This window comes from Passer montanus, unplaced genomic scaffold, assembly GCF_014805655.1.
Source record: "Passer montanus isolate IOZ18808 unplaced genomic scaffold, ASM1480565v1 scaffold165, whole genome shotgun sequence".
In the NCBI taxonomy this organism is placed as follows: domain Eukaryota; kingdom Metazoa; phylum Chordata; class Aves; order Passeriformes; family Passeridae; genus Passer; species Passer montanus.
In genome coordinates this window covers 304212-317411 of record NW_024363716.1, presented here as the reverse complement: position 1 = coordinate 317411, position 13200 = coordinate 304212, and the positions used below count along the sequence as shown (strand labels likewise).

General features: G+C 48.4%; 1 protein-coding gene across 1 annotated transcript; it reads left to right on the top strand.

Annotated features, from left to right (window-relative positions):
* The first annotated feature begins 699 nt into the window (after positions 1 to 699).
* COPS8 (COP9 signalosome subunit 8) lies at positions 700 to 6792 on the top strand. Its single transcript, XM_039703619.1, has 8 exons — positions 700 to 854; positions 1479 to 1549; positions 2231 to 2279; positions 2445 to 2577; positions 3255 to 3362; positions 3587 to 3649; positions 4742 to 4783; positions 5429 to 6792. The coding sequence occupies exons 1-8, from the start codon at positions 777 to 779 to the stop codon at positions 5506 to 5508; spliced, it is 624 nt and encodes a 207-aa protein (XP_039559553.1). The 5' UTR covers positions 700 to 776; the 3' UTR covers positions 5509 to 6792.
* Positions 6793 to 13200: the final 6408 nt, after the last annotated feature.

Sequence of the window (13200 nt, the reverse complement as noted above, 5' to 3'; positions counted from 1 at the left end):
AAATAGCACCAGCACTGCTAAAATGCTGTTTTGTAGGATATAAAATATATCTATGAAATATCAGATGCATGACTGTATATTTATATTGAATATTTTTGGGGTATGTACCGGAGCTGTGCCAGGGCAGGTGTAGGCTGGATGCCGGGGAAAGGGTGAGCTCTGGACAGGCTCCCCAGGGAATGGTGACATTCCCAACATTCCCAAGGCTGCCAGGGCTGAAGGAATATTTGGACAAGGCAAAGGCTGGCATTGTTGGGGTGTCTGTGCAGGTCCAGGGGCTGGACTTGACGATCCTTGTGGGTTACCTCAGGATATTCCGTGGCCCTGACTCCAGCAGCAAGCAGGGGGTTTTATAGGAAACAAATATAAAGGATCCCACCTGCAGAACTACTGCTAAAACCAACCAGAAACAGGCACAGAGCTGGAAAAGCACTCCCTACCCCTGGTAATGTGCAATAAATGATGGAGGGCGCCCATCACAGGCATCCCGTGACAAATACGGAGAGAAAACCGAACGCATTGCACGCCGAGCACACTCATTTCTTTTTATGGCGCGGAAACTGTGCATATTACACAGAAAATAAAGGGATTTTGAACCACCGCCGCCCTCAGGCGCCGCGCGCCGCCCTCAGCCCCTCACGGACCATGGCCACGCCCCCTCGGCGTGGCCACGCCCCCTCGGTCCTCCAGGAGCACAGAGAGGCGGGCGGAGGGGGAGGCGGAAGTGACGTCAGGGCGCGGGCGCCGGCAGCGGGCGGCGGCGCCGTGAGGGGAAGATGCCGGTGGCGGTGATGGCCGAGAGCTCCGTGAGCTTCAGGCGCCTCCTGGAGCAGTGCGAGACGCAGGAGCTGGAGGTGCCGCGGGGCGGGGGGGGTCTGTGGCTCTGCCGGTGAGGTGGGCGTGTGTGGGAGCGGGGGAGGGCGCAGTGCTGAGCTGGGCTCGCCAGGGAGCCCCTCAGAAAGCCGCAGCCTGCAGATAAATGGGTGTTTCTGTGTAATTATTGGCGTCGTTTCGTGAGGGAGGGAGTTTGCGTGTTTCGGTCCTTCTCGTGGCTGAGAAAAGGAAAATATTGATCGGGAGAGGAGAGCCCTGAGGCAGGCTCGGGGAATTACCCTAAGGCCGAGTTTGCAGCTTTCAAAATTTTACAGCCTTTTTTTAATCGCTGGTTTATTTCCTCCTTGTGAGCTCTGTTGAAGCGTGGCAGGGGCCGAGTTTTTGGGAGTGGTGGATTGGCCTGAGCTGACAATAAAGGAGCTCGGGGGTGGTTTAATTTCACTTTCAACAGCTGCCACTCTCGTGAGCATAGGAAAATGGAAAAAAAATTGCAAAAAAAATTTGGTATGTGATGTGGGGAAAAAAAACCAAAAAAAAACCAGTCGTGTTGGAGTGCTCAGTTTCCATAAAACTTTGCTTGCTGCTGGGTTCTGTGTCGCAGCCCTCTTTAAAATCTGCCACCCTGTGTCTGTGTTTGTTTCCAGGCCCCCGGAGGAATTGCCACGCCCCTGGTTTATGGCCAGCTGCTGGCTCTGTACCTGCTGCACAACGACATGTGAGGGGCCTGTCCCTGCCTGTGACACTGGGCTTGTCACCAGCACCTTGGGCATGGGCTCTGTGATTGACAAAAACGCTGGGTTTGCAGAGAAATAATCCTGGGGAGCGGGTCTCTCTCATCTGACAGGAAAGCTGTTCTCCTTTCCTGTGGGGAAACTTGGGAATAAAGTTCCTGCAGTGGTGAAATTGGCCCCTCTGGGAGGTGTTGAACGTGCCAGAGTTTTGTTCTGTAGCTGTTCAGGGCTGTGTTCGTTTTGGGGGGGGTTTGGGGTTGGTTTGGATTTGTTGCTTTGTTTTGGGTGGGGTTTGTTCCTTCTGTGTGAATCCCAGCAGGATAACTCTGGACCATCCCTGTTAAGAACGAGGGGTGCTGTTGGCCTGAGGGAGCTGAATCTGTGGGAATTCCTGGGAATTTGGTCTGGGGGGGGTTATTCCATGTCCCTGTGGGTACTTAATGCACTGGACCTGAGGTTTTAGGGAGCAGCTGCTTTCCCAGAGTGGTGTTCATGAACTCTTGGCTGTGTTACAGCACCCCAGTGCTGGCTGCTCCCACTGCAGTGTCCAGTGCTCCTTCCTGGAAGGAATATTTCTAAAGCACTCAGAGTGTTCATCACAGCATCTGGACAAACCTTGTGGTGTCTCTCTAAAATTTTTGATCTTTTTATTTATTTATTTTTAGGAATAATGCGCGTTATCTCTGGAAAAGAATCCCTCCTGCTATCAAATCTGTAAGTGCTGGGCCAAATTTACCTCAGAAACCTGCTGCTTTTGTTGCACAGCAGTGTTCTCTGAAAATCTGGCGGTGGAAGTGGGTTTATACTTTATACACAAGGATTTTATTCTGGATTAACACTGGGGTTATTTTTATTTTTTTTTTTCTTTGGTCACAACAGGCAAATGCTGAACTCGGTGCAGTTTGGTCAGTGGGACAAAGAATCTGGCAGAGGGATTTCCCAGGAATCTACACAGCAATCAGTGCACATCAGTGGTCTGAGACTATCCAGCCAATCATGGAAGCACTCAGAGGTACAAGCTGAGCTTGTGTGGGGAGCAGGGAATCACCTGGAATTATTTGTGTCTGCTCCAACAGAAACAAATTGTTAATTGTGAAACGTCAGGACAACTGTTGCCAAGTTTTTTGCAGGTTGTACTAAAAGGTTTTCAGGTGTTGGGTGTAAATAAAAAGCTCTACAAAAGTCTTGCAGAAACAAATTGCTCTTAGTAGGATTTTGTTTCTCTGTGTTCTTTGACACTGGATTTTCATAAACCATGTGGTTTGTTCTGTAAAACCAAACAGACCATAAAATCACCCAGTTTTATCAGACTTCTAACCAGGGAACTTGGCTTGGCATTTCAGAACCTTGTAGGACTTCCAAGGTGGTTTTTCTGTGAAAAGTTTTCCATCCTGTGTAATGGCAGCATGCAGATTCTTGCTCCTAGAGGGCAGTGCAGACTGCTGAACAGAGGTGTTTTGCAAAAAGCAGATTCTCTGTAGCTTGAGAAACAACTGCTTTTTAGATGCCACTGATTATTAGCCCATTGCTGGCATGCTGCCAGCAGAGAATGCCAGATGCAGGGGGAACTCCTGAAATGCTCACTTGAAGGCTGGAAATGATTTTCCAAAGGTGGTACAATTGAGGAAATGTTCCCGGGTTTCCCAGCTCTGGAGATGAGTCTCTTGTGTCCTGTTCCTCCCTCCCTAGATGCAACCAGGAGACGAGCCTTTGGACTGGTTTCCCAGGCTTACACATCCATAGTTGCAGATGATTTTGCAGCCTTTGTTGGCCTTCCTGTGGAAGAAGCTGTGAAAGGTACTTGGCATTATTTCCTGAGTAATTTTTGTACTGATGATGAGCTCAGAGAGCTCTAAGTGATGATTAATAAAAATGTATCTACAAATTCTCAGCCTGTTACGTGACTGGGCAGTGATTAGAGAAAAAAAAAATCTTGGTTCTGGATAATGGTTTGATTTTTTTAAAAATTATTTGCTGTTAATTATCACTCTTTTTTTTTCTCCCGTTCTGTATCTTTCCAGGTGTGCTAGAACAGGGCTGGCAAGCAGACTTTGCAACTCGCATGGTGATGCCTAAAAAGCCAGGTAGGTGGAGCTGTTACCTCATGGAACATTCAGCATTTCCTCGGAATTAGGTGTGAAGGTTTAAATTGCAGCCTTGCAATCTGTTAGATACTTTTTGGACACCCATGCTGCTCGTGAGCACGGGGCATGTGTAAAACGTGAGGAAGCACAAAGTGGTGGGCTTGGTTTGGACTTAGAGCAAGTAGTTTGGATTAAGCTACATCCTCACATGAACTTGTTTAAACAAAAGCAGACAGGATGTGCTGTGATTGCTCCCTCTGTGCTGGCTCTCCCTCTGTGCAACATAAAGTGGATGACCTCAAATGATGTGTCTTAACCTAAAAAAATAGACCATCTTGAACCTGAGATTTTTTTTTCCTTCAGGAGAAATAGAACTTCTTTAGGCAGGGACTTATTGAACCTTTGTGTTCTGAGGAGTTCCAGTTGTTGATATAATTTCCTTTGCTTTTAAAATCTAAATCTTCTTTTCTTCACTTTCATGCTTTGATTACAGAATGTCTGTTCCTGCAAAGATTGGTCTGCAGAAATACTTGGCTTTTTCTTTTTCTTTTTTTTTTTTTTCCTAAGCCTGTGTCTGGCTATGGCAAAAATAAATATTAAGCTATAAAAGCAGTTTGAAACAACTGTTCTTAAACTGCTCTGTGCAGAAGGAGCCAAATTACAGCATATCCAAAAGGGCAGGATCTGTTAGACTGAGAAATGACCGCGTTTGTATGGGCAGAGTTTTTGGGATTTCAGAGCCCAGAATAACAGGTGCCAGGTGTTGAAATTTACCCCTAAGGGGCACAAAGCCAAGCAGAGCCCTGAGACTTTACATATGAGCAGGTGGGGTTTTTATGAACTGGTTACAAAGTATTCAGAGCTTAAAAAACCTGGGAAATACTTACATGTGGTGGGTTTTTTTTTCTCCAAAAGTGAGTGCAGGAACTACTATTCATGCAAAGAAAAAAGGCTCTTTTGAAATGGCTAATCCTTGGGTATTCTGCTTTTTAGTTATAAAGTCAAGTGTGATGAATAAACAGGTTTAATTTTAATTAGCTTTTGATCCATGTTTTCTGTTCCACTGTGCTAATTTTGTATGTTTTTCTCCAGGTGTGCTGGAAGCTTCCTTTAACAGATTCATCCCTTCATCAGGTATTTTTGTCTATATGTAATGGATTTAGCTAAGCCTGCATAAACATTGTCAGCATTGAGTGGGAATTGAGTCCTAGAGAGGCGAATGTTCTCACTGGCCTCCCCAAAATAAAAAACAACAGCCCACCCCAGGCTGTGCTATGTAAATGTGCTTCTCCCTCAGTATTCTCACTCCCTCACGTTTTAAGCAGTGCCTGAGATTCCTGAGCTTCCCACTTCCACAGCAGAGCTCCTGTGTGTTCTGCTGCTCTGCTCACCCACCAGATCTGTCTGTTTGGAGTCTTCAGGATGGCAGCTTGCAAGGCAAGGAGCAGCCAGAGAGCTCCAGGCGCTTTTTTCTCAAGGCAGAATACTGTCAGCCCTCATGACTCAGACTGCAGCATGTGCAGAGAAGCTCTGGAGGCTGCTGACAAGTGGAACTTGCTGCAGCAGTTCTTGTGATTAGTAACTCCTGGATGGTGCAGATAACAGGAATTATGTCAGCTGGAGCTGTGCAGGGAGGAGATACAGTTAAGATCTGTCCCCAGAAAGGTGTTGAAAGTCAGATGCATTTAATTTGTTTTCCCTTACTGTTGTGATGGATGGTACTGCTGATGGATTTCCTTTCTAAATTTCATTAATGATCCATTTGTTTTATCTTTCTAGAACCTGCTCCAGTCCCACCAATTCCCAATGAACAGCAGCTGGCCAGATTGACTGACTATGTGGCTTTCCTGGAAAACTGATCACCCTGCTCCTGTGTTCAGAACAACTTGGGAATCCTGTGTACTGACAGTTTTAGATCTCAGATTTATTTTATTCTGTGTCTGTTAAATGTTGCAGCGTCCCCCACTCAAAAGTGTGAAGTATCCAGTGTATGTCAGCCCCACTCCTGTTTTGCCAAAGCCCAGCTAGCAGTGAAACAATCCTTTAACTCCTGCAATATTTATTCAGTAGGTACACAGCATACACGGCAGTATTACATAGTACTTTTTTTTAAAAATTGACTCAAAGCAGAACCTTTTTCAGGTGTGTTAGAAATTGAGCATAAACAATTCTCTGGTGAGTACTGCAGTGCTTATCACAGATCTATTGCATGTTGAACTAGAGGACAGAGAGTGGAAGGCTGCCCAGCCTGTATGTACAGAGAAAAAATATTTTGATGAAAGTCAAAGAAAACAATTTTTCAGTAACTCTCTTGCAAATATTTTTGTGGCATATTTATAATTGATTTTTTTTCTTGTTCTTTCTAGATTGTTAAATCTTCTTGTTCTGATGTGAGAAATTTCTCATCAGGCATATTTTTACAGCAGAATAATTGTTTAACAAAGACAAATCTGTGCTTTGAGGAAGTATTTTGACTTTTGGAAGGTTTTATTTGATGACGTAGGACACCAGATGTTTTCCTGGGTAACCCCTACACCTGTCATGTCTTGCTCCCTTTCAGTACACTGGGCCAGGATCTGCAAGAAATAACAACTCTTAGCTGTCTTTAAGCTTTCTGGGTTACTTTTGCAGTGATTGGAGAGGAGTTTCAAGGTTAGAGTAGGAGCAGAGCCCAGCTGGGAGGGGGGTGAAGCATTGTGCTGCAGTGTCCGTGTGAGGAGTAATTCTCTCTGTTGGAGCAGTGCTCTCTTAATCTTTGAGCTGAGAGTAGATTTTGGAAGCAAACATGAATTCTCTTGCCATTTGTGTTACATTGGTGAAAAGGCTGTGGAGAAAGAGTGGTACTTTAAAGGGCAGTGCATGTCTCCATTTACTTCTCCCCCCTTTCTGAAATCCCATCCAGAGGTTCCATGGAAGCTGGCGAGTGTGCCCTCGTGTTGTGATTGTTTTTCCAGTGTGCACTGCCTACTGTACATTCTCTTGGTGAGGGGGTGTTAGCAGGGAGGAATTGCAAACTGTGCTCTTGCTGCCTTGAGAGCTCCCTTGATATGTAAACACTTTCTCAAAATGATTATTTATTTGAAACCCACCTAAGACTTGCTAAATTCTTCTTCAGTGATATTAAAGAACATGTTTACACTGACCTTGTGCACTTGAGTTTTTAAATTTTCTGCAGAGTAAAGGTCTGGTTTGGTGAGTTTTTTTAATGAATTCTTACTGGCCTAAATTGGAGAGGGCTGGTTAAGGATTACTGCAGTATTTTATGCCTCGACAGTTTTATGTGCAGTGATTGTATGGTGTTGTATTAAAAAAAACCACTGGTACTCCTCAGATGTCTTAAAATATTTCTTGGTGTAAAGTGTTTGAACAGCTGAGTGAAAATTTCCCTTCTGTTTGTATTGTACACATCTGCACTTGTTGGTAGCACACAACCCTGCTTGGAGAAATGAAACTTAGACAGAATTAAGGGATTATTGGGTACTCAATGAATGGTAATAGGAGAGGAGCAATCTGTCTCAAATCTGGTATCAAATCTGTGTCAGATATGGTAAGTTCGACCCTCTCCTGTTCTGACAAGTTGATAACTGTGATTTCTGGTCTGCTGTAAATTTTAAGCTGTCTTTTAGCTTTGGGTGAGGCATTAATTCATAACTTGCCTTGAGTACTGTGTTCCCAGCCACACTTTTTGCCTTGTGCTACTTTGGAATCCAAGCTATTTCACCTGGATTTCATCCTCATTGCCCATATCCTGGTTTTTGGTTCACAAATACCTGACTTCAGATGAGGAGCTTTGTGCTTCCCTATCCAGAGCCTTACTGTGGGAAACACTGTGTGAAATATTTCCTAAAGTGACATCTTCAGGCATTTAAATCCTCACCTGGCCTGCACTAATAGGAAGTGCACTTCCTGTTATTCTGCCCAAAGAGGAAGTATTTTTGTGTTTGTATTTGCTGTTTTAATTGAAGCAGCTGGTGTGGATTTTGGAGTTCTTCCAAGTCCTATGCTGAGGGGAGGACCTTTGAGTTAAGAAACCATTAGGAATTCAGTTGGGAACAGACGTCCATGAAAGATTTGGAAAAAAGGAACTAAATTTCAATTTCAGTTTTCCATTTCATCTGCATCCCACACCTAATGGAACATAGTTTCTTGGCATTTTATTATCCTCTCCTATATAGGTCAGCAATGCTCATTTACCCACAGTTCCAGTCTTTGTGGGGAAAGCTACTTGACAGGTGGTTAAACCAGGAGAAAACGGTGGGGAAGCAGAAGAGCTGAGCATCCCTCCCTGCTGAAGATCCACATGGAAACATGTGGGCTTTAATAAGAAATCCTGACAGACTTTCCAGCATTTCATTGGAGCTGCCAGTGAAGAAAATGAAAGCAGAATGCGCGTGTACAAGAGAAGTCTCAGCAGGCTTTGCAGGAGAGCAGTCTGGATGTGCTGTAAGTGTGTGTTTCAGCCTGGGCTACGTGCTAGGGGACACCTGGAAGGCGTTTTTGGGTGAGGGGTTGGTTCTCCCTCTATCCTACATTACAGGAGTTGGCTGGGCTGTCACCCAGACACCATGCTGGTGTGTTCTTCTCCTAGGAAGGGCTCTCTGGGCTGGCTGGTGTGGCAAAAAAGCCAAACAATCCCAAACAAACCCAAAAGACAAGCTTTTTTGCTTTGTGTCAAACAAGTTTTTTGTAATTGACTCTCAATGGACCACGTGAACACAAATGAGTTCCCGTTTGGAGCAACGGGAAGTAGATTTCCAAATGTTTTACCTTCTCAGGTCATGCCAATTGACTTGGGAAGTTTGTAACTTTATTTTTGTTTGTAACTGCTTGTGTTGAGCGAAGGGAAGTAATGTGCATTCCTGGTTTCCTGAATTTATGGTTCTTAAATGCCAGATTCTTCTGTGCCTTAACAGCAAAGAACCTCAGGTTTGGAATGGCCAGGCAGTCTGGCACTACTGGGTGTAAATGAAGTCTGAGAACAGGTTAAGCTTTAGGAATCAAGATGCTCCCCATCAATTCCAAAGCAGGAAATGTGGATACCTCTCTCTTGAATGTGTGCTCATGTAATCAAAGTACAAGACTGGGAAGGAAGGGAGGTTTTTAGCAGTAGGAGTCCAATTTGGTTCTGCCATGTGAGTCTTTTGATACACAAGCATAAATAATAGAAACAAACAGTGCTGAATTCTGACCAGCATCTTACTTTGTATTGTAAGAGGCCCTCAAAGCTGAGGTTGGTGTAAAAGTATGCAATGAGAATCCACATGATGTGACAAGACTAGTAGATCAGTGACTACACCAAGACCTGGCTTTGGCCTCTGATCCACAAGGAAGGACACACTCATGTCTCAGGTGTTTGAGAGCTGATGGATATTTAAGTATGAAACACGTTTTATCGTTTTGTCTTTTTAAGCAGCATTGAGCCTGTTTCAGGTAGCACATACCAGCTCTGAGAGCTATCCTGAGCTTTACAAAGTGAGAAGGATGATGATGACAGCACACTGGGCTTTACTATGCTAACTGGGATCTATGTTTAGACTGAGTTTCTGAATTAACATATGGGACTGAAGTACCACACACGTGGAAAGTCTCACTCTGTAAGTCAAACCTGCAGCAAAACAAAGGGACCTGCATTCAGTTCAAACATTTTACTGGGTTCCAACTTGTATGTGTTACACTTTGAGCCTGGCACTGCAGCTGATACAAGGTCAATTAATTACTCAGCCTGCCTTGCTCTTGAAAGAGTTAATACTTGGAAACAACTTGACACCTTTAGTATTTATACTTTTAAAAATTAATTGGCTGCATAAGTATTAATTGCTCCCAGGTATTTTATGCTTAATGATGTTTCTGTGGTAAATCACTACAGCAAATGGGTTCAGCCTTGATCTGATGGGTCAGCAGTGCTGAAGAAGTAGCACATGCTGAGTAAAAGGACAGATTCCTATGGCTGAGTTTCAGAGGTGGAGGGAAGCCCTTTGGTATCCCCTGAGGAGACGCCCGGTTCACAAGCTCAGGCTTTGCTGCTAGAAGATCCTTCTTTGCTCTTGCTGGAGGCCCTTCCCTACCAATGCATGGCCTTCCATTGTTCCTGGATCAAGTTTGTGTTTGCCTGTGGGCAACAAGTCTGTCCTGTGTGCATCTGACAGCAGAAACGAGCAGGACATGACTGATTCCAGCACTTGTCTTGACTGCTCCTTCAAGGGGCTGGCAACATCATCAGAGACACAGAACAGCTTCTCTTCCCAGAGTAATCCCTATCCTCTACACTTCCCCATGTGTCTTGCCTTGATGTTCACCCAGGAACCTCCCTCTTTGTGGCCATCCATAGCCGTGCTTAGCAGGAACCGGCTGTGTTTGGACATGAGCTCTCAAAGCCACACACACACAACAACTGAACCCTAGAACATGAGAGGCTGGGCTGATGTTTTTTTCCACAAAGGGGTAAGAAGAGTTGAAAGAACATGAGGAAACTTAACAACGTCTCTACAGGAGACGAACACCAGTGTTGTCCAACCACATCAGGTGGTGGAAAGTTTACATCACAGGGGACTCTGCCACACCTGCGCTGCCCGGGCCCCAGGGCTCAGAGCAGCATTGGTGCCCTGGCCCACACGTTCCCTGTGCCTGTCACACCGCGGGTTTAGGATGGCCAGCAGCCGGGACGTGTCCCAAGGAGGCCGTGCCAGCTTCCCTGGAAGGCCCCGTGCCCTTGCCAGCGCAGCTGCCTCGGCAGCCCTGGGGGCTCCTTCTGCTGCCCTGAGCCCGCAGAGCAGGGCAGCGTTTGCTGATGGGCTGAGCCCTTCCTAAAGATCCTGTCGGGCTGCCTTAGACACTTGGGGCCAGGGATTCCTGCCAACCGGAGCCACTTTGGGTGGGCTGGGGGGTGGCCCCAGGGCAGGTGGCAGTGTGTGCAAGGTTCCTTTGTGACACGCTGCAGCACGGTCACCCTGGCATGGAATGGAAGAGTGTGTCCTTTGTGACACGTGGTGACATAGGAGCTGGCAGTGACAGGAGCACGGCACAGCGCTCGGAGCAGGCGCCGGGACAGGACGGGACAGAGCGGTGCTGTGAGGAGCCCCCGCACAGCGCACTCGTTCGTGTCCGACCCGGAGCTTTTCTGAGGCGTTGTTCCTGCAGGTGACCTTGCGGCAAGACTGCGGGACTTGGTGGCCCGTGGCCTTCCCGAGGTTTCTCTTTTGCAGGTGCCCTTGAGGACTTGTGGACTTGGAGTTTTCCCAAGCCATCTCCAGAAGGTGCCCTTGAGGCCAGATTCTGGAATGGCGGGCAGATTCCTTAACCTCTTCAAAGTTTTCAGACCAAAAAAAAAGAAAGGCCCTGAAGCTGGCCCAGCACAACAGCCTGAAGAACCAGAGCAGTTCCAGACACGGCAGGACGGTGAGTGCCAGAGCTGGGCCACAGGGCTGATGGCTGCAGCCAGCTTGGTCCCATCCCATCCCATCCCATCCCATCCCATCCCATCCCATCCCATCCCATCCCATCCCATCCCATCCCATCCCATCCCATCCCATCCCATCCCATCCCATCCCATCCCATCCCATCCCATCCCATCCCATCCCCTGGGGAAATGCCCATGGACAGGACAGAAGAGGGCCCAGGCAGACACCCCGCAGTGGCCGTGCTCCATCCCCCTGGGGCATCCCGGGGCTGTCCCTGCCTGGGGAGCGCAGGGCTGGGCTGTGTTCTCCGGCCTCTCCCGCAGCCCCTCAGCTCTGGCTGCGCTCGCTCTTTGCCAGATGCATCCCTGGACGGGACACAAGCGCAGAAACCCGGCCGTAGCCGCTTCCGCAGAACCCTGAAGGTACCTGCAGCCATCCCAGCCATGGGCTGGGCCTGCTGTCCCTGCTCAGCCCAGCACTACGCTTGGAGCATGCCATGGAGCATCCCTGTCCTTTGTTCTCTGGCAGATGTTCCGGAAGTTTCTGCGAGTTCGGCGCAGAGAGACCGATGTCCAGCCTGATGTCAGCCTGGATTCAGCTGAGCTCTCCCAAGACTTGGACACTACAATGAATGAGGACAGAGTAAACAGAGACGAGGCACTGGCACAGGTTGTGGTCATCACAAATGCCAACACCAGAGAGACTGAGGCCATCGCACATTCTCACACCACACCCACTGTGACTCTGACTCAGGAATTAATACCAGACTATTTAAAGGACCCTTGTGCTTCTTCTCCGGAGCACATAAGCAGGCTGGGATCAGGCCTGGAGGCCTCCCAGGATTTTGTGCCCCCTCAAGCCGTGATCACTGGGGCCCCTCAGCCTCTGAGGACAGCACAGTGTGGCGGGAAGGGAAGCACTTCTTGGGGGAAGTTGGGGAATTGCACCCACTGGACAGCGCTCCAAGTCTCCCCCATACCTCCTCCAGGTGCCAGCCGTTGTAAGGAACATCCACCAGAGGCTGCTGTCCCATGACACTGTGGTTGCCAGGCTGCAAATTGACATTGTGAGGCTGGCTGAAAAACACCCCGCAGACGTGGTGCTGACCCTCCTGCGCTGTGCCCCAACGTGTGACAGGTACGGGGCCCACGTGCCTTGAGAGCTTAGGGCTCACCAGCCTTTAGGGCCTGTGGCCCATCACAGCCTGTCCAATGGGCTCTGCCAGACAGGCAGAGAGCTCCAGGACCCTCGGGCCCCTCTCTTTGCCCAGCCTGCTGCCAATGCTCCCTCCCTGCCCCTCAGGGCACCGGGGCTCAGTCACCTGTGCCCCCACAGCTGCACAGGGCATGGTACTGTGACTGAGACACCCCTGACACAGAGCCCTGATCCCACAGAGCTGCTGCAATCATGTGGAAAACCATAGGGTCATTGGGACCAGCAGTGGAGAAAGTGCTGCCAACACTGCTGTGTGTGATGGAGGATTGGCCTGTGCACAGCGCATCCACCTCCGATGGGGATGACACAGATGTCTTTGCCCTGGCTGTGAGTTTCTGGAACTAGCCTTTGCTTGCCACCCGGCTGCCTCTCCAGCAGCTCTCCATCCTCTCCCTGCCTCAGTCACTGGGCTGAAACCTGGGCTAGGGCCAGGCTCAGCGGCCACCAGGCCCACTGCTCCCCCTGCATCTGCCCCTGGGCCCTGCCCCAAGGACACCTCGGCACTGAGCACTGTCTTGGGCTGCTTCTTCTGCAGGCAGCTCTCGTGATCTGGGTCATTGTGCCTCAATGCCACGAGGCCATGATCCTTTATTCCTCCCGCCTGTTTGTGGCTTTGCTCTTCCATATTGTCATCACCACACAGCAGATGCCACCAGAGGAAGCTGGGCACTTTTGGAAAGCATGTCGGGAGGAACACCGCCTTCCCAGGAAGCCCAGCAGGTCACAGTCCACCTGTCCTTCCCATGCCCTTGTGGCCAGTGCCAGTGCTCCCAGTGTGACCTGGGCTTTGCTCTGCACACAGGTTTGCAGTGCAGGCCATGAAGGCTCTGCTCTACCGACTGCAGTGTGACCAGGAGGTGATGGATATGGAGCGTAAGTGTGGCTGGGACACGCTGCTGACTGCTCACACCCAGCACTATGCCNNNTGGAGGTGAGCCT